Source organism: Protopterus annectens, chromosome 10.part0 (genome assembly GCF_019279795.1).
Source record: "Protopterus annectens isolate FY-2018-M chromosome 10.part0, PAN1.0, whole genome shotgun sequence".
Classification (NCBI taxonomy): Eukaryota; Metazoa; Chordata; order Ceratodontiformes; family Protopteridae; genus Protopterus; species Protopterus annectens.
Genome location: NC_056744.1, coordinates 407,719,861 through 407,741,467, shown reverse-complemented (window position 1 = coordinate 407,741,467; position 21,607 = coordinate 407,719,861). Strand labels below are relative to the sequence as shown.

Here is a 21,607-nt window from a genome sequence, read left to right as displayed (position 1 = left end):
GGGGAAAAATTGGATTATGTGCAGAAAGAGGAGTCAGGAGAAAGGAGGATTAATGCTAATTAAGTTGTAGCCAGTGTGAAATCTGAGGATCCAGGATTATTTTTACATAAACCCAGGGAAGAAATTTATTTGAGTAGAGTGTGAAAATGAGAGAATAAAAGTTTTTTAAAACAATTCCTCTAAACTTAAAAAGAAGCAACACTTTTAGAATACTTTCTGTAAATGTGAGCAATATTAACAGTGAAAGAAGGCTGAGGGATACTGAAACGGTATGTTAAATGTGATGTCGGTGTTAATTTGTTAAAGGATGCACGATTCCTGACAAATGACAGATTGCAAACAGGAAAATTGTGAGGTAGAATTGTAATATGTAACTCTGGAAGTGAGTATTGTTCTGGGGTGGCTATTGTTTGGAAAGTGTGTGTGTGCGGGGGTACTAGTTTTCTCATTGGTAAGGATGAGACCGTTTACTGTTGTGGATGTGAGGTGGAGAGAACATATTTATAGAATTATAGCATTATATTCCTGCATAACTCGCAAGGAAATCTTTCCATCAAATATTAGACTATGGAGGTTGACATGAAAATTATAATCGCATGTGGACTTTGTAAAAAGAAAGGGAAAGATGTAAAAATATATACGGAGCGATAAAATGTGGCAAGTTATCTGTGTGGATGGAAGTCATTTGACTTAAAGAAGGGGTTACTTGGATCTGAAATTGTTTTGTATCCCTGGAAAGCTTTGGGGGTAACAGATGGTGATATACTTGTGATGGGTTTCTCAGACCATGAGTGAGAGTATTAAGGAATGAGGAGGCGGTGTAAAGCAATATGCGTGAAGTGTGGTACAAGACAAGGATTTATTTGCATTGGTAATGAATAAGAGAGTAAGTGAAGTACCTGTTAAAATAAAATATGCTAAATATGTGATGCAAAAGATGGTGAGTCCAGTAGTTTTGACTTGGGCAGACTATATATAGTTGTAGTTGCTAAGAACAAAATATGGATGAAGGAAGTATGTTGGTTTGTCTGTATGGATGTTTAAAGGAAATGGTTATTAACTTTATTAAAAGTTAAAAGTAGTGAAGAGTTATGTAGTGAAAATTGGGTATTTTTTCAATGAAAAATGAAGTCTTTACTAGGAATAAAATTTGAGGAAGTTGATGTAATTATGATACAACAGGAAGGTTTGATAAAGGGAATTAAAAAAAAGTTTCTTGTGGAGGACTAAAACAGCATGCCTGTCAAATGTTTATATGATGGAATAATATGAAATAGGAAATTGTGCAGTTGTTTACCTTTTCATATGGGGTTCAAGATTTCACCCAGTGAAGACGGGTGTTGAATGAAGTTGGGGGTCGATTGGAGTTGCAAATAATTTCTTCAATTTCATTAAACGTTTATGGATTATTAAAGTATGAAAGAAATAATTTAATGGTGAGACTGTTTAAATGCAAGTACAAAAATCCTGGGAGACAATGAAAATTATATAAATGAAGAAAGTAAAGATTATCAAGAAATATGAATAATGATATAAACAAGGATAGAAATATGAACATTGATATAGACAAAGGTAGAATGATGTTGTATATTAATGTGGTGAAAACAGTGTGTAAATCCGGTGAAAACAGTGTGTAAATCCAAAGAGGATTTTATCAGAAGTAATTAAAAGCCATTAAAGCAGTAGTGCACAATGTCCAGCCCGGGGGGCCAAATCCGTCCCTCCACGCAACGCCATCCGGCCCCCAGAGAGTAAACAAAAAATGTTTATAAAAAGTGGAAAAAGTACTGTGCCTTACTCGAGTCATGCAAACTTTCCAGCATGTGCTTACTTACCTGACTGCAGTTGCGCACACCTCTAATTTTAGCCACAAAAGTAACTTCTTTCTTGTTTAACTTTTTTTTATAGTCTGTAAACAGTAGTAATTTTCTGCAAGAAATATGTAGTAAGTCATGGCTGCAAGCCAGAATATGCAAAGTTGATGTAGAAAACAGGCAATTTCATGACTGCTGTCTTCAGTAAAAATGCCAGTCACCTGTACCTTTTAACTCGTACCGACTTATGTGTTTTGAGGTGGCCCGCAGATGCATTAAGAATTTGTGTAGTGGCCCTCCCCACAAAAAGGTTGTGCACCACTGCATTAAAGTAAGAACAATGTGGTGTGCCAAGATAGTCTCCACATGAAATATTACCAGTATAGGGGACTATGCCATATATATAAAAAAAAAAAAGCTGTGTGTGTGGTTTTGTGTGGAGAGCAAGAGACGACGGAGAATTGTTTATGCATCAAGAGGCTCCTATGTTTGACTGAGTGCCCCATTATACAAAATTGGTTTGTTTGCTTCGCATATAGTTTGGTGTCCTACATCCCAGTGACTTGTGGCAGGCAGATTGGCAAAACTATTCTGAAGTGGGTGCTGTGAGGGTGGAGGGCCTGGCAGTTGACTTATTTTCTTTCTTGCTTAGTAAACACTATGGATGGAGGCAGCCAGTCACGAAGCGGCTGCTTCAGGAGTCTGCAGCTTGTAAGAGTGGAAGATGGCATACATTTGTTTGTATGTGGCTGGATGTTTTTGAAAGGCAAACATTGAGCAGCCTAATGGCTGAATAGGACTACTGGTGGCAGCCTAATGGCTGAATAGGACTACCGGTGGCACCTATCAATAAAAGAGCATTTGTATGACATACTGCAGCAAATATTTCCGAAAATTGTATTGTGGCTCTCGGCAGCAGAATGCATTTAGCAGGGGGTTCCAGCTGTGAGAACACTTGCACTATTTTATCTTGAAATGTAGTATACAGTGCTTGAGCCTAAATTGGAAAGGGAGAGTTTATCTGGTAGTGCACTTCATTTCAGGAGAAATAAAGGGGGGGGGGGTTAGTTGCATCCAGAGAGCCAGTTCTGGCATTCACTTGTGATGTGTGATTGTTTAGTAACAGCCACAGTAATTTATTTCCACTTGCTTCCTATGCAGGATACACGAACCCCATATCAGTGCTAAAATTAAATTAAAATGAGTGTATAGTGTTGTGGACATTGTATACTGTTACCATTGCCAACATATCTGTCTGGTTTCCTTCCAGGAGCAATGAAAGATCAAAATGGTCATATTTAATGTATCTTCCCCTTGTAGCTTTAATACATTGCTTTCTCCTCACTCCACCAGGCCATAGCAGTGATTAGTCTACCATTCCTGACCATCAGCTATTTGTGTGATCACCAGAAGTTATGTAAATGTAGCCAAAATAAAAACTATTTTGCCATAAATGTAAAAGCAAAAGAGAGAACCATACCTTGCATCTCTAAAGAGCAGGTCATTAACACCCCCTCTAATGCCAGGAACACAACGTCTATGAGACTTGATAACATTACAGGCGGTGTCCTGCATGGGCTCCAACAAGAATTGGCTACGCCATTGAGTACTTTTTAGTCCTAGTCTAAGCACCAGCTTAATCCCAGCTAACTGCCACCGTTATTCCCTTGCACAAGGGTGGTGCTTCCACTGACCCCAGGAACTATAGACCTATCAGCCTGACTAGCCTTATCTGCAAGGCTGTGGAGAAAATCATCATGGACCTTAAAGAGAGAGGTAATCATGGACCTTAAAGATAGAGGTAATCTCCAAACACTTGACCCTACTCAGTTTGGATTTGTCAAAGGGAGGTCATGTATGTTAAAACTGGTGGACTTTGAGACCGTCACCAAGGCACTGGACAAGGGGAAATCTGTGTATACAGTCTACCTGAACTTAGCCAAGGCATTTGACATTATCCCCCACTCGGGCATGATTGACAAACTCGCCTAGCTGGATATCAACCCTTGCATCATTAGATGAGTCGCTAACTGGCTTACTGATAATAACCCATGTAGTCAAAATAGGGGAATCCACCTCCAACAGCAGACTGTAACCAGTGATGTTCACAGGGATGAGTCCTGGGACCTCTACTGTTTGTATCTATTTCTCCGAAGTACAAGCAAAAGCTAAAGGTTTGTGGCTGACTTAAGTTTGCTGATGACTACAAACTGGGAGCGGTCGTAGAATCTCAAAATTATGTCAACATCCCTACAAGATGGTCTTGCGCACACACACATGATTGGTGCAGAAATCGTGGCCTTAATACATTTTTGGCACAGCGTTTATCATCCCTTTTGGTAAGGACAATGTTCCTGCTAACTATCACATCAGTAGCAACACTTTAAGTATGCACTCAGTGGTGAGCGACCTGGGCACTCGGGTTGACAGCAACTTCACCTTTGACCAACATCTATCCACAGTGGTTAGAAGGGCTATATTGCTCTTTCCTTAAGTAAGGGCACTGCCTCCAGAAAAAAAAAGAAGTTACAACATCACTACTCTTCCTTCATCAGGCCAGTAATTGAGTACAGTGCCCCTTTTTGGTATGCACCGATGTTCATCGTGCATACAGCTGCAGTAATCACAGATGGGTTCTCTGCCGTCAGGCGGGTCCTCGGTCGGCCGAATTCCAAAGTCTAGGTCCGGTGTCGGTTGCTGTCGTTTTCTTTCCTGACGTCAGTGCGACAGGGGTATATAAGACACAGCCGACGCCATTTTCTTCAGTCTTTTTTTGCCGCGCGGTGCCCGAAGCAGTTTGCAAGTGCTGGTCGGCCAGCTCCTGAATTTACGAAAAATTGGAAACCGAAGTCTTCTTTAAAGCTAAGTACCCCGTTGGGGAAACTTTTCTTGCCTCAGACCGATGTCAGACAAAGTTAGCACTTGTATTTCTTGTGGGAAGCAAATACCGCATAAGGATTTCCATTCCCTCTGCATACCTTGTTTAGGCCCAGACCACGACGTCTCGTGCTGTCGCTTTTGCGCTACTTTCAATAAACGCACTATTAAGCGTCGGGCGGAGTTCGCCCAACACTTTTTTGGTAAAGCCTTTGATTATAAAATGTCGTCTGAGACTCCGACTACCGTTTTGTCCAAAAAACGCAAGGACAAGGACTGACACGCGAGGTCCGCGGTCTCCACGCCAAAACCGGCTTCACGTGGTCCGGTTCTCAGCGAGACGCCTATGCAGCCCCTGACTACTGACGACACTTCTTTGGCGGTGTCTTCTGTAACCGAGACCGCAGGTACCTTGGCCCATACCCAGACTACAACCACCGAAGCCACTGTGAGTGTTGAGCCTCCTAATGTGGACAGGTCCACTTCCACCCATGGTGTCTTTAGACCCTCATCTTCCTTTTCCATTAAGGCCTTTACTAAGTCCAAATCAGCCATGCATCCCAAGAGGCCTGTTGCACAGGGCCCATCTCCAGGCCCCATGCCTAAAAAGCAGATGCTAAAAATGGCTGAGGATTTAATTACCCTCATCAGGGGTTCCCAACCCCCTCCAGACAAGAGACCCAGAGTGGAGGAAGATTCTACCTCTTCTGACCAGGGCTCCATTTTTTTCAGAACATTCTGATGTAGAGGAACACTCGTACTCCCCTTTTGAAGATTCTATTGCAGAGCAGTCCATTCCTTCTGTATCTCCCCCAGAGGATTTTTCTTTTGGGGAAACCTTGCACACCTTGAGGGAACACTTCCATTGGGAAGGCCAAGACTTTTCTGATTCCAAGAAAAGACTTGGGGAATTTCTTTTGTTACCTCAACGCAGACCTCTGGCGATACCTCCTGTCTTGGACATACTTGATGATGTCTACTCGGAGGCTTGCCTTAATCCGGATTCCCTATTCCCTGCCTCCTGCCCCAGTCAAGCCTGATAGGTACTACAGAGTTCCTAACTCTCACCAATTTCTTTACAAAAGCCATAATGCTGACCCTGAAACCATTTCTCAAGGCCCCAAGGGAATGAAGGCCTCTACTGCTAAGAATCCACTACCTTCCGAAAGAGAGTCTAGATCCTTAGAAAGGTGGGGAAAAAAGGTATATACCTCGGCCACCATAGCCATGAGGGCCTTAAATTGTCAATTCCATATGCTTAAATATCAGCAGTTTCTGTTATCACAGTTAAGAAATAAAATGTCTTAGCCTGAACAACCAGATTTGAAGGAGTTGCAGGATATGATGCATAGTGCAGAACAAGTGGGTAAACACACCTTACAATGTGGCTATGATGCCGTAGAGCTGCTGTTACAGGATCAGTCATTCGTAGACATGCCTGGCTTAGGGAACAAGTCTTGCCTGATCATGTTAAAGCTAAACTACTAGATGCTCCTTTACAAAAGGATGTACTATTTGGTACTAATGCTGAGGAGATACTACGGAAAATGGAAGAAAAAGCTAAATCTATGCAAACTGTCAAAGCTTTTCTACAGGTTCAACCACCACATTTTAGCAGAAATTGACCTTCTAAAACTGGTCCTTTCCAGCCACGGATAAGCCCCAAAGAGGTAGATACAGGCGCACAAGGGGCAGAGGACAATCTCAAGGGTCATATAGAGGCAGACAATGGCAAACTCCAGCACCAAGAGGTGGCGAAGACGGTGCACAACAATACAGGAAACAAACCCAATGACTTCCTCCTTTTCATGCCAAGCAAGTCTCAGCTGGCAGCACCCTTGGGAGGAAAGCTGGCATTATTTACAAGAAATTGGCATATTATCACAACAGACAAATGGATCCTGGACATTATAAACAGAGGCTACAGATTTCATTTTCACACTCTTCCAAAAATGAGAGGCATGCCAAACCTGCCACACAATCAAAGGGCAGAGGCACAAGTACAAATTTCAAAGCTCATGGACATGAAAGCTATTCAAGAGGTACCTACTCACGAACAAGGTCAAGGTTTTTATTCCAGACTATTTCTGGTACCAAGGAAAGGAACCGACTGGAGACCCATTTTAGACTTATCCATCCTAAACACATACCTACTCGTACCAAAATTCAAGATGCTCACATTACAGCAGCTTCTTCCCATGCTGGGCAAGGAGTTTAGTTTTGGCTGGTAACATTGGACCTCAAGGAGACATACCTGCATGTCCCAATCAGACAAAGCTGCACAAGATGCCTCCGATTTCTTGCAGGTTCAGTCCACTATCAATTCTCTGCATTGCCCTTTGGCTTATCTACTGCGCCCAGAGTATTCACGAAATGCCTGGCATCAGTAATTGCCTACTGCAGACTTCAAGGGATACAAATTTACCCTTATTTGGACGACTGCCTGATCCAAGCGGACAGCAAGCACATACTTCTGGAACATCTGGCTTATGTAACACGGTTATTGAATTCTCTGGGATACACAGTCAACAAAGAGAAATCCAGGCTAACACCATCTCAGAAAATAACTTTCCTGGGTGCCAACTTGGACACAATCACCCAGATGGCCTATCTCACGCCAGAAAAACAGGGGCAACTAACTCAGTACTTCAAAATACTAGCAAATTGTACCAGGCTCACTGCAAGGAAAATCCTGCAGGCTCTGGGCTTCATGGCATCTTGCATTCTTTTAATCCCATGTGCAAAGCTGCACATGAGGAAACTTCAATGGTACCTAAAAAACCTATGGTCTCAACACAGCCACAGTTTGGAAACAATAATACCAATAATCCCATGTTTGCAAAAAGGAATTTCTATGGTGGGCCCAAGCATGTCAAACAAACACAGGTCTTCCATTCTGCAAGCCTCAAGCAAATCAAGTCATCACAACAGATGCCTCCGACTACACCTGGGGGGCGCACATGACAGACAGGTGCATTCAGGGCAAATGGTCCCAAAGGGAAAAGCACCTTCATATCAATCAAAAAGAAATGCTAGCAGTGATAAATGCAATTTACAGCTTTCAAGGACCTCCTGCATCCAGGGCAATTATTGATAAGAACAGACACCACAGTAATGTGGTACTTAAACAAACAAGGAGGAACACATTCATACCCCCTGTGCAGACTAGCCATGTCACTTTGGAACTTGGCTCTGGAATGGCAAATCGAACTTCAAGCACAGTACTTGCCAGGTTTGGAAAACACGCTGGCAGACGATCTAAGCAGAAATATGACAGACCCACATGAATGGAAGTTGCATCCTCAAGTGTTTACAAAGATAATCCAAGCGTGGGGAAGGCCAGACATAGATCTCTTCGCCTCCCACAGGAATCCTCAGTTGGAAAAGTTCTGTTCAAGGACCTTTCATCCAAAGGCCTGGAGAGTGGACGCCCCTTCTTTCAGTTGGGCAGCATGGACAGTTTACGCTTTCCCACCTTTGCCTCTTCTGCCCAAGGTGCTCTTGAAAGCAAGAGCAGACAGACTGAAGATGATACTGATTGCTCCAGACTGGCCAAGACAACACTGGTACCCACTCCTGAGGAGCCTAACGCATACTCCTCCCTGGTCCCTACCTCTAATGCCTCTTCTACTGACTCAGCACAGCTACAAAACTCTTCAGTCAGATGAAAACACTCAATCTCGCTGCATGGAAAATTCCTTAACACCACAACAGACCCTACTCTCCAAAGAGGTGCAGGATGTCATTTTGGAGGCCAGAAGGCCATCTACTAGAAAGGCTTACTCCGCAAAATGGAAACGGTTTTGCTCTTGGAATGAGAAAGGCCAGGATCCTAGAAAACTGAATTTGCCTCAGATATTACAGTATCTAGCTGAGCTGTTGAACAGTGGACTTTCATTTTCCTCCATAAAAATTCATGCCTCAACAATTTCTGCAGAATTCAACACTGATCCACCCTTATTCTCTCACCCACTCTTAAGACAGTTCCTCAGAGGGGCTAGGAATATAAGACCTCCAAGGAAACCACCAGTACCAGCCTGGGATCTTAATTACATTCTAGAAAAATTAACATTGCCTCCCTTTGAACCAGCTGCCTCTACAGATTTGCAATATTTGTCCTGGAAAACGGCTTTCCTTCTGGCCATTACCTCAGCTCGTAGGGTTTCGGAACTACAAGCCCTCAGGGCTGTGCAGCCCTTTCTCATCTTCCATCAGGACAGGGTTTCCCTTCGAACAAACCCGTCATCTATGCCTTAAGGTGGTATCCAGGGTAGCTTTAAATCAAGCCATACACTTGCCTACCTTTTACCCCAATCCTCAAAACAAATTGGGAAAGGCTGCTACACTCCTTAGACATCCATAGACAGCTACGTTATTATTTGGACAGAACAAAGCCTTTCAGGAAATCGGAACAAATTTTTGTGTCCTATGCTGTAGGAGCTCAAGGGAAGCCAGTTACCAAACAGACAATTTCAAAATGGATAGGCCACTGCATACGGTTTTGTTACTCCTTTCATGGAAAATCTGTCCCTACAGGCATCAGATCCCACTCCACCAGGGCCACAGCTACCTCTACAGCCTTCCTCAGAGGAGTTCCTACCAAAGATATTTTGGAGGCAGCCACTTGGAGTTCTGTGCATATCTTCACCAAACACTACCACCTGCCTTTATACTCTAAAACTAGAGCAGGCTTTGCCATTGCTGTGTTGCAGGGCATTCTGGCTCATCCCAGTTCCACCTAGTGCCTACCACCCTGTGCGTAGCTTTGGGATTCTACCCATCTGTGATTACTGCAGCTGTATGCACGATGAACATAGTACAGTTTTGTACCTACCATAAATGTAGATGTTAGAGTGCTAATACAGCTGCAGTACAGGTTTCCCTCCCTCCTTCCCCTCTTGGTAAAGGCCTAGGGGCTAACCCCTCCTCATACAACCTGATTGGGTTATCCTTCTATGGTATATTTGCTTGCAACTACTGATTTTTGTTTATATTGCATTGCATGAATATATATATATATATATATATATATATATATATATATATATATATATATATATATATATATATATATATAATTTATGTATTGCCTTCTTTCTGGGGGCACCTGACATCTGGGGCAAGAAAGACTGAAGAAAATGGCGTCGGCTGTGTCTTATATACCCCTGTCGCACTGACGTCAGGAAAGAAAGCGACGGCAACCGACGCTGGACCTAGACTTTGGAATTCAGCCGACTGAGGACCCGCCAGACGGCAGAGAACCCATCGGTGATTACTGCAGCTGTATTAGCACTCTAACATCTACATTTATGGTAGGTACAAAACTGTACTTTCTAAGCACCTGCAGCAGTTGGAGAGTCTACAGAGGTTCCTCACAAGGAAAATTCTAGGTCTTCAGCTTCTGTGCTGTGTGGATCGTCCTGAAATCACGGTCACATTATTCTGTTTCATACACACTAATCGGAGGCCATCTCTGCCGTGCATACAAAGCAGTCTCTGACCCTGCTTTATTGGAAATGCATCTCTAAGTCAAATGGTACATGGGTGGTTACTTGCTCTAAAGACCTTAACTTGGTATATGACCAGTAATAGAACCTGCTTGAGAGACAGATTTGTCTCCCAGAGGTTAACGCACCTTTGGAACAGACTCCAGCTTCATGACAAACAGAGCACCTCAAACGCAATCTGGTTTATTGGATGGGTAACCATAAATTCACCTGGGGGTTCCACCTGTGTTCCTTTTGGACAGGAGCACTAGGTGATGATTGTGGAAATAGGGGGAAGAGCATTGCTGGGCTTGTAAGGGCTCTAGTGGCAGTAGCCTAGTAACTTCCTATGACCTGTAAAAGGCCATCCCAGAATATGTGAGCATCTGTAGCTCCTGATTTGCCTCCTCGTCCTATAATCAGATGGGAAGAATCTAGTTGCTCACTGAGAGTGTTTTCCATTGTTTTTAATGCTGGCACAAATGATGCGAGGAGTAAGATAAGAACAGTGGAGAGGGGGAATTTTCTTTTCCCTGTTGTGCGATCCTGGAATTGATGTGTATATGCAAGTCTTTGAGCTTAGGGGTTGGCAAACTCTTACTGATAGAACTCCTCCTTTGGTTAGGTAATTAATTGTGGTTTTTACCTAGAGTACTGGTTCAGCTGAGGGATCTTTACTCTGTTCTACTGTTCCTTTGAATAGCTCCCATTACTGCCCATCAGTGCCTACATGCTGTAAGTTTAACGCATTGTTTCCTTGAAATGTAAACAGAAGCCTAGCTAAATGTCTGTTTTTGGCATGGAGTAGCCAACCTTTCACACCATTTTAGATTATCCTGCATTAATAGTTGCAGCTGCTGCAAGTTGTGGTGTAAAACAGACCACATTTTATTAATGTAATCCCTAGTTTTCCTTTGATTTCTGCATTTCCCCATTTTCCTGTTACTGCATTCTTGTTGCCTAGGAGGTAAGCCTGTGTTTTGCTGTGGCTGCTGGATAGTTTTTGTACATCTGCATGTCTTGAAAATCAGAGCATTGTACTGCTGTCTCAGCTCTGCTGTTTAAACAGATCTGAAACCTGGTTAAAGAGTGGTACATTGTCAGTCAAACTGCAGTCATACTTTTGTTGTGTGTTGCCTAGAATTTTACAAATCTGTTGTATGGTACGTTTGGCTGAGCATGTTTTGCATCACTTGGAAGGGGTAAATTGTGAGGAATTAAGACCAATCGAGTGCTGACTGAATTCTTTCCAATATAACTATCAAACTCTGAAAGCAGTAAAGTTGTGTGTGTTTTCTTCCCAGCGGTTAGGAATTGGAAGGAAATTTTGTGAAAATGGGCAGACATTTTGTCTAAAGTTGCTAAAATTTATGCCCAGTCTTTTAACATTGTTCATTTTTGTTTCATTACTGGAAAATGATGAAAATTTAATAGATGTGCCCCATGGCAATGGGGTATTATCACACTTTTGGTTTACTCCATCTTAGCAAAATAATTTGATCTTTGCGGGTGCCAGGCTTGACTGCAGGTCACTTCAGATCAGCATTCTAATGTGCAGTCACAAATAGCTTTGCTCTCTAATGATGCGTGTTATGGTACCTTGAGGAATTAGATTTTCTCTGAGATGGTGGTGTTGGATTTGAAAGTAGCAGGGTTGCTTATGATTGCAAAACAGCTTTGTCCCTCTTTGGCAGAAATGATTTGACTGTGTAAAATTGTGAGTTTTGATGGGCTTTGATTGTGTAGTACTTGGTGGTCATACTTCTGAGTTTTGATTTCTATTGTATTGTACAGGACTTGGTTATGGAGCTAGTCTTGCCACATGGGGTTGAATCCCACAGTAGCCAACATCCATGGCATGTACTACTGCTGAAGTAGCGCTTTCCTTTCTCATCTTGTGCCCTTGCTGTACAATGTACATAAACACAGGCATACACACTGGTTTACAAAGTCCATTGAACATGTGGTAGATACAGACATGTAGATTTTATAAAACTGAATGAAACAATTGAACATTTTGTTGCTGGTTGTGACACACTAATGGCAGAAGAACTGTATACTGAAAGACATGATGTAGCAAGACTGTTGCACCGACGATTGTGCAAACATTATGGTATTGAAGTGGCTGAAAGACCCTGGAAACATGAGCCACAAAGCATCATAGAAAATGAAGTGTGCATTACATGGGATCAACCATTACCAGCAGTTCAAAAGATAGTTGCTAGAAAACCAGATATAGTGGTCCAAAAGTAGCTTTGCTCATTGAAATCGCTACATCCACTGACTACAGTGTCTTACATACAGAGAGAGACAAAGTCATAAAATATCAGGATCTGCAGGCAGAAATGAGAGCAATGTGGAAGAAAGATACCCAGACCATTCCAATAGTAGTAGGACCAACTGGTCTTATTAAAAAAAAAAAAAAGTACAGTTGTATTTAGTTATGTTAACAATACATGTAACCTTGTACTAATTGCAGAGGGAGTCCTTACTGGGCACATAGCGGGTGCTGCAAAGGGCACTTTTGGCTAACATCAAAGCTGATTGAAACAATACTAATTTCATGAACTTTAATTGTACTTAGATGAAGGAGTGTGGACCATTCTTGTCATGGTATTAGAAACCCCAAATCGTCGTCATCTTTCGGCTTTTCCCATTGGGGGTCGCTACAGCGGATCACCTGCTTCCATTTCTTCCTGTCCTCTGCATCTTGCTCTGTCACACCAACCACCTGCATGTCCTCTCTCACCACATCCATAAACCTTATCTTAGGCCTTCCTCTTTTCCTGTTACCTGGTAGTTTCATCCTTGGCATCTTTTTCCCAATATACTCAGCATCCCTCCTCAGCACATGTCCAAACCAGCGTAATCTTGCCTCTCTGGCTTTGTCTCCAAACCTTCCAACCTGGGCTTGACCCTCTAATATACTTAATTCTAATCCTGTCCACCCTCGTCACACCCAGTGCAAATCTTAACATCTTTAACTCTGCCACATCCAGCTCAAACTCCTGCCGTTTTGTCAATGCCACTGTCTCCAGCCCATGTAACATAGCTGGTCTCGCTACCCTCTTGTAGACCTTCTCTTTCACTCTTACAGATACTCGTCTGTCACAAATCACTCCTGACACTTTTCTCCACCCACTCCATCCTGCCTGTACTCTCTCTTCTTCATCTCTCTTCCACACTCACCGTTACTCTGAACTATTGACCCCAAGTATTTAAACTCCTCCACCTTCGCCACCTCTACTCCTTGCAATCCTCACCATTCTTCTATCCTCCCTCTCATTCACACACATTATGTCTTAGTCCTGCTGACCTTCATTCCTCTTCTCTCTAGAGCACATTTCCATCTCTCCAGGGTCTTCTCCACCTGTTCCCTACTCTCACTACAGATCACAATGTCATCTGCAAAAATCATAGTCCATGGGGACACCTGTCTGATCTCGTCTGTCAACCAGTCCATCACCATTGCAAATAAGAAGAAAGGGCTCAGAGCTGATCCTTGATCTAACCCCACCTCCCCTTAAACGAATCCGTCACTCCCACCGCTGTCGCACTACCCTCATACATATCCTGTACCACTCTTACATACTTCTGACACTCCTGACTTCCTCATACAATACCACAACTCCTCTCTAGGCACCCTGTCATATGGTTCCTCTAAGTCTACAAAAACACAATGCAACTCCTTCTGACATTCTCTGTACTTCTCCATCAACATTCTCAGAGCAAACCACATCTGTAGTGCTCTTTCCTGGCATGAAACCATACTTCTGTTTACTAATCATCACATCCCTTCTTAACCTAGCTTCCACTACTCTTTCCCATAACTTCATGCTGTGACTGATCAGTTTAATCCCTCTGTAGTTACTACAGCTCTGCACATCACCCTTATTCTTAAAAATCGGTACCAAAACACTTTCTCCATTCCTCAGACATCCTCTCACTTTCTAAGATTTCATTAAACAATCCAGTTAAAAACTGCACTGCCATTTCACCTAAACACCTCCATGCTTCCACAGGTATGTCATCTGGGCCAACAGCCTTTCCATTCTTCATTCTCTTCATAGCTATCCTTACTTCCTCCTTGCTAATCCATTGTACTTCATGATTCACTATCTCTACATCATCCAACCTTCTCTCCCTCTCATTCTCTTCATTCATCATCCCCTCAAAGTACTCTTTCCATCTCCTCACACTCTCCTCGCTTGTATGTTTCCGTCATTATCCTTTATCACCTTTACCTGCTGCACATCTTTCCTAGCTCAGTCCCTCTGTCTAGCCAATCGGTACAGGTCCTTTTCTCCCTCCTTAGTGTCCAAGCTTTCATACAACTCTTCATATGCCTTATCCTTAGCCTTCGACACTTCTCTTTGCCATGCACCTCATCTCCTTATACTTCTGTCTACTTTCTTCATCTCTCTGACAATCCCTCTTCTTTTTTGACAACCTCTTTGCCTGTATACTCTTCTGTACTTCCTCATTCCACCACCATGTCTCCTTGTCGTCCTTCCTCTGTCCCGATGTGATACCAAGCACCTTTCTAGCCGTCTCCCTTACTAGCTCCGCTGTACTTGCCCAGCTATTTGGTAGCTCTTCACTGCCACCCAGTGCCTGTCTTAGCTCATCCCTGAACTCCACCTCACAATTACCCTTTTCAATTTCCACCATTTGATCCTTTGTGCTGCCCTCCTCCTCCTCTTGATCACGAACATCATCCTATGCTGCCTAACTACACTTTCTCCGATCACCACTTTACAGTCTCCAATGTCCTTCAAACTGGCCCTCTTTACATAAGATATAGTCCACCTGTGTGCATCTTCCTCCACTCTTGTATGTCACCCTATGCTCCTCCCTCTTGTTAAAATATGTATTCACCACAGCAATGTCCATCCTTTTCACAAAATCCACTACGATCTGACCTTCTGCATTCCTTTAACACCATACCTACCCATCACTTCCTCATCCCCTCTGTTCCCTTCATCAACATGCCCATTGAAATCTTCTCCAATCACCACTGTCTCACCCTTTGGTACAGTCATCACCACTTCATCCAATTCACTCCAAAATTTTTCTTTCTCATCCATTGCACACCCAACTTGTGGAGCATATGCACTAAACAGCATTCATCATTACACCATCAATTTCCAGCTTCATAAACATCACTCTATCCGACACTCCTTTTCACCTCCAAAACATTCTTCGCATACTGTTCCTTCAGAATAACTCCTACGCCATTTCTCCTCCCAACCACACCATGAGAAAACAATTTGAACCCACTTCCGATACACCTAGCCTTACTCCCCTTCCATCTGGTCTCTTGCACACACAATATACCAGCCTTCCTTCTGTTCATCATATCAGCTAGCTCTCTCCCCATACCAGTCATACTGCCAACATTCAAAGTTCGGACCCTCACTACCACAGTCCTAGCCTTTCTCCTCTCTTCTGCCTTCTGCCATGCCTTCCGCCTCTTCTCCTCCTTCGGCCAACAGTAGACCAATATCTGCCAGCACCCTGTTGGCTAACAGTACTAGTGGCAGTTGTTAACCCGGGCCTCGACCGATCCGGTATGGAAATATTTACTGGTGACTGCATGAAATGATTTGGCAAAGTTTTACGCCGGATGCCCTTGTGACGCAACCCTCCCCATTTATCCAGGCTTGGGACCGGCACAAAGAAATGCACTGGCTTGTGCATCCCCTGTGGGTGGGTTATTAGAAACCCAAAATACTTGGAGATATTAAAAAAAAAAACATGAAATATCATGCATTTGGAAGTACTAATGTCTTTTCCTAGTGACATTAGTGATGTATGGATTTTTACTGTTATCTGTAAAAATTTCTCTTCCACTGTTTTATGCAATACATTATTGATTTTTTTTTTATTTATTCAGGTTTCACTGTAAGACAGTGAAGCAATTGAATACTTTACAAATGGAGTAGTAAAAAACTTTTTTGTGGTGGGTCTAATGTTTTGGCAAGCCCATGATACTTGTGTTGGCTGTATCAGGCTTGGTCTGTTTTACTTTGCAGTATTTAAAGATGATAGCCAGTTTAGGCCCTAACTCTGTTATTGTCTGCTGAGATAAGTGTATGCTGATAAGACCTGCTCAGTTTTATTTGAGAAAAATGTAGCTTCTCTGCTATTTCCAAGTATGTAGACTTGTTGGTTATAATGTTTCAGTAAAAGATTCTTAATTGTTCAGTGATGAAACTTGTAGTGCATCAGTGCTTTGCATCCAACAACTGGAATTTGAGCCATTGGTGTCTGTCTATATGCTTGTGTTCTACAGAAGCGCACTGGATGCACAGTTTCCCCATATTGCAGTTTTTCCAGGAAACCGCCCTGCTAAGACTGAGGTGGTGACGCACGCAACAGAAAATGCATTTTAAATTTGAAGAACATACATACATACATACATACATACATACATACATACATACTTTGGTGTCTTTTGATTGGTAGCTCTGCTGTTCCATGTAGTTTCCTCCATTTTCTTGTTGCTGTGATCTCCTTGGCATCGTTTTATCTTGGCTGCCATGTAAACCTGTTGGTCTTCAAGCTGATATCCATTAACCCATTAATACCCGTGTGGAGTGAATGACCTTTAGGCCGTTTCCCTGGGAGATCATATTAAAGCACGAGACTGATGTCCTCGTACTGTGAAGAAGAGATTTTCTAATTATGCACCTAAAACACTCCTTTGGCAGCTGCGATTTCCGCACTCAGTTGCTCTAGTAAGAAGTCCCTGATTGTGGTTCACTGATAATCTGACTTGCCGTACCCCTTCTGTCCAGTAGGTGTAAGCATAGCTGGTGTCAGACTCTCTGATCCACTTTTCCTGCCGGGCTCTTCCAGCACCTAAGTCACTAGTAGAATATTCATTTTCGGGCATGTAGTCATGGCTGTAAACACCTAAACTATTTTTGTTTTACTTGGATCGCTTGTCTGTGTACTTAATAAATGATTTTCGACTGGAAACAGACTGTCTGCCCTGCTTGGATTACTTTCGAATACTTAGTAATTCTGTACAATTATATATTTTTTATGTTTTTAATTAAAACGAGCTTAAGTTCGCTACGTTTACTACTATTGTCTGATCTGATTAATATACAGTGATTTTTAGAGATATATGGACTGACTCTTCCACACAGCGAAGTTTCTTGCACTGTTTTATATTTAATATTCTAGTATATGCTTTGATTAATTTTTGATCTTTGTCATCTCTTAAGCAATGTACTAATAAAACATTTCTCTGACAGAGCAACAGTACTTTGAAGTGGAGAAGCGCCTGGCACATGCCCAGCAGAAATTAGTAACAGAAACCCAAGAATGCCAACATCTGCGCCAGGAGCTAGACAAACTGGGTAAGTGAAATGCTTTTCTGACGTCTTTAACTGAATCTGGCAAAGTGGATGAGGCTGAAGAGACTATGTTGTCCCTTATTTTGAGTACTTGCTGTGTTTTGTGCAGCAAATGTAGTGGTTTCTCTAGACACACTGTTGTTGGCTAAGCGGTACTTAAAGTAATGGTATTGTCTCCAGGATGCCTTGCTGTCTGAGTAAGCATGGTCCCTGCCAGAACATGGAAAAGGGGACGGTCTTGTGCAGTAGCACAAATTTTAAGAAAATTCTTCAGTAATTATGAGGATATGGGAGAGACGGAGGGTGAGGCATATTTTGTGTCATTGGAAACCCAGATAGCACAATGGCTTTGTAGGGGAGGACACTGTTAGCTTTTCTTGGGAGTAGGGGGTTCTAAACTTTACTAGTGGAACACTTTGCCGAAGTCCTAGGTATGTTTGAGTTACAAACATTTCCTAGGGCATAAGAGTACAGTATGACGATACAGGTGCACTTGTAAGGGCAGCTGCTAGCTTGTCAAAGTTTATCTTTATATACTGCTGCTTTAAGGATAATAATCTGAATAGCTTGGGGTGTCAGATGGTGACGCTTAGTGCTTGGGACTATTACCTTCATTCTTGTACCTTACAAACTAAATACAGACACATCTTGGTGTTGTGCCCCCCCCCCCCCCCTTATCAGTGAAGGATCACATCATGGCAGAGAGGTGTGTTTGTCCATTTTTTTTTAATGGAGTACCTAATGGACCAAGGTATGAATCTTTCAGATAGCAATACATACATGGTGGGCGGGGTATGTTGATAAAGGGGTTTATGTACTGTTGATAAAGGGGTTTATATACTGTTGTCTGACTTTTGATAGGCTTATCTTTGTTTTGTAGTTCTGCAGCTGTAATACTAAGAGTTTTGGCAAAGGCAAAATATTTCATTACAAAGTACGCTAATATATAGTAATGCATAATAATTGTGAATAGTAAGAGCAACCAAACATTGGATTCCGTATGATTGAAAACCCAGTATGGGGTCAGTGTATTGTATTTGTATTTCTTTAGAATCCTCTTGCTGATATTTGAAAATTATGCACATTCTAGCTTTTAAGATTTATTTTATGACTGAGCATATGCTTGCTTTCCTGACCTACTTGTTGGAAACACTTAGGGCCGCAACATGACTATGATGTTCAATTACACCGTTCTTCAATGCAAGTGTGTAATGTATAAATATATATCTATATGGTCATATAGCTATATATATATAAAATCATGTTTATATAGAGATCTGTACATGTCTGTATTTATCTATATATTTATATATCTATATCTGTTTTATCTGTGTATATCATAGTTGAGATAGATATACACACACTTATGTTTATAGATGCACGTAATGTTGATATAATATATGTATGGCAGGCATTGACACAGCTGCGGATAAATGAAAATATAGTGATTCACCCAGCTGATGGGGGGGGGGGCTGTCGTGGTCTTGGACAAGTTTCAGTATGAAAGAAAGATGCTATCTATGCTAGCAGAGAGTCCAGATATAAAAAAGTGAAAATTTCACATGTTGGTAAGAAGAAAAAAAAACCTCTGTGTTCTCCTTGAACTTGTGGCCATTCGGAAAATCGATCAAGAACTATGATTTTTTTTATACAACTGCTCCAAAGATCCCTGTAATAAAAGGCTTGCCTAAGATTCACAAGGACATGGTTTCTCCCCCACTACACCCTGTAGTGGCGGGTGAAGGGTGGGTCACAAACACTATCCGTTTACATAGAACAACAACTTAAATAAGTAATACCTTAAAAGATACCAAACACTTTTTGACTACACTTTGATTATGTATCCTCTGAGTAATGAGGTGATATTTGGCAACAATGGATGTACTAAACTTGTTCACCGTACTTCCAAGCAGTTATATAATACAGGCTGTTGGAGCCTTTTTGCAAGGATATAGTGAGTTTAGTATTGAAAGGATTAATCTGTGATGTTCATTTCTGGTGGTAGTATTTGAGAATGTTTTTGTATTTTTGTTTTGGTAAGCAGATGTACTGGCAGGAATGGGGAGTAGCGATGGGGACTCCCTTTAATAACAGCTATGATAACATAGTATTTGTGAATTGGGAGGCCCATATAGCTCTGTGATGATCCCTATAGCTGTTATGTGCGTTACTACAGGAGATTTGTGGATGATACCCATTTCTTGTGGGAGGGCACAGACGAGCAATTGTCAGAATATGTGAAGCGCTTTGAAGGGACTACGGATTTTTTATATTTACAATGAGTTCCAACTTCAATAGCTTACACTTTTTGGATGTGATGGAGATGGATGAAAAAGGAGAGATTAATACGATGTTGCGTCAAAAGGAATGCAGGAAGAACAATGTACTGCATTATATGCATCCTAGACCCATTTATACAACCATCATCAAAGGACTAATGTCACATAACTCTAGAATGCGTACAAGAGAAAATGACCATCAGGAGGCCAATAAGAACTTGACTACATTGCAGAGGATGTAGTATTAGACGTATTGATAAGCAGCAACTCAAGTGATATAAATCTTATAAATGATGCAGTTGGGAACAACTGGAAAATCCTCACCAGTGGTGAAGCGACAAGGAAAATAGTAGATGATGGACCACGTTTTACTTGTAGGAAAGGGTATAGTAATATTTGCTGAAATAATTGGCATATACATAATGAGACCGTTCCTCATAGTTTCATATTTTGATAGAATAGGACATGATTGGTAGCCTGGTGAAGGGTTAGCCAGTAGCATGCAAGTATATAGTTTGATGACCAGTCCTGATTTTATATGCATTTCGATAGGAAAACAAATAGTTAATATGAGTACCTACAACGAATTAGAGGTTTTTGCGGGTGGATTTTTTATTACCCGAAATATACAAGTGCCTTTTTACATCTAACATAGATTGTAGGTATGAGAGTATGAATTCTTAACATGAGGGGTTGGTTTTAACATGAGGTAATGTTGTATAGTCAGCTATTGAAGATATAAAGTGTTATATGGATCAAAAGTAAGATGAGTGTGCTTATAGCATGCTTGAAACATGATTTCACGTGTGGGTTATTTGCCCAGTATTTGTTTTCTAATGATCTGAGATTGGGGCAGACTGCATCACATATTGTTTTGATGGGCAGGAAGGATTGTGATTCTATCCTATTAAAATCTACAATATGAGCCCATTAGAGGTGCTGACCTGCAATTTCCTGTTGTCCATGTTTATTTGAACACTTTAGATATGCATTTAGTAGCATCACTATTCTCAGTCATGGTGAGTAGTAAGTATTTTAGCTAAGGAAGAGTTTGTTTTCTATTTAATGATGATGAATGATGAAACAATGTTTGGTTTTAAGCAGTTTTGGTGTCTTACTGGCTTTTCGCTGATTGGAACTTTCAGTAATGTAACACGTAAAACGTATAGTGTGTGTGTCTGTATTTATGTATTGTGTGTGCGTATACGAGTGTGTGTATACGTATGAGTGTGTGTATATGTATTGCATTGATATATATATATATATATATATATATATATATTTTTTATGTTAATTTAGTAGAGTTGAGTGGAGGGGGGCTGAGGATAAGTGACATTTACTTGCAGGTAATAGAGGTTTGCTAAAATCAGATAATGTGGCTAGTTTTGATGTACTAAGTGTCAATTTTTCAGGAATGAAACTTGGAGATTCACATATTGCTGTATGCGAACACGCGCACACGAGTCGTGAAGTAGGGATAAGAGCAAGTTTACAAGAATGAGAAGTGGTGCGGACATGGAAGAACTCTCCATTATGGGCAGTTTACTGGGCGTGTAAACACAGCCAGTAAATATTAAGTTTCTGTACCTAAACTCTCCTAGGTTGCCCAGAGCACTTCAGATAAAAAGGAGTAAGAGAACTAACTTGTACAAGAACGCTGGTAATTTTAGAGAAATGGCTTTGAATTAGAGTAAGGAAAATTGTTTTCTTAATGCCTTCCATCTACGAGCAGATGATACCCTGATGAGAAAGCACTTTGTTTTAAAAGCAAGCATGTGATCCTA

The 21,607-nt window shown here is 41.6% G+C and overlaps 1 protein-coding gene across 1 annotated transcript in view; it reads left to right on the top strand.

Annotated features, from left to right (window-relative positions):
• The window catches only part of TPR (translocated promoter region, nuclear basket protein), a gene marked incomplete in the record, with an annotated part of 1,837,142 nt that overhangs the window by 19,677 nt on the left and 1,795,858 nt on the right, over nt 1–21,607 (top strand). Inside the window, 1 exon segment of the mRNA XM_044085316.1 lies at nt 17,443–17,547. Within this exon segment, the coding sequence (XP_043941251.1) occupies nt 17,443–17,547 (105 nt within the window).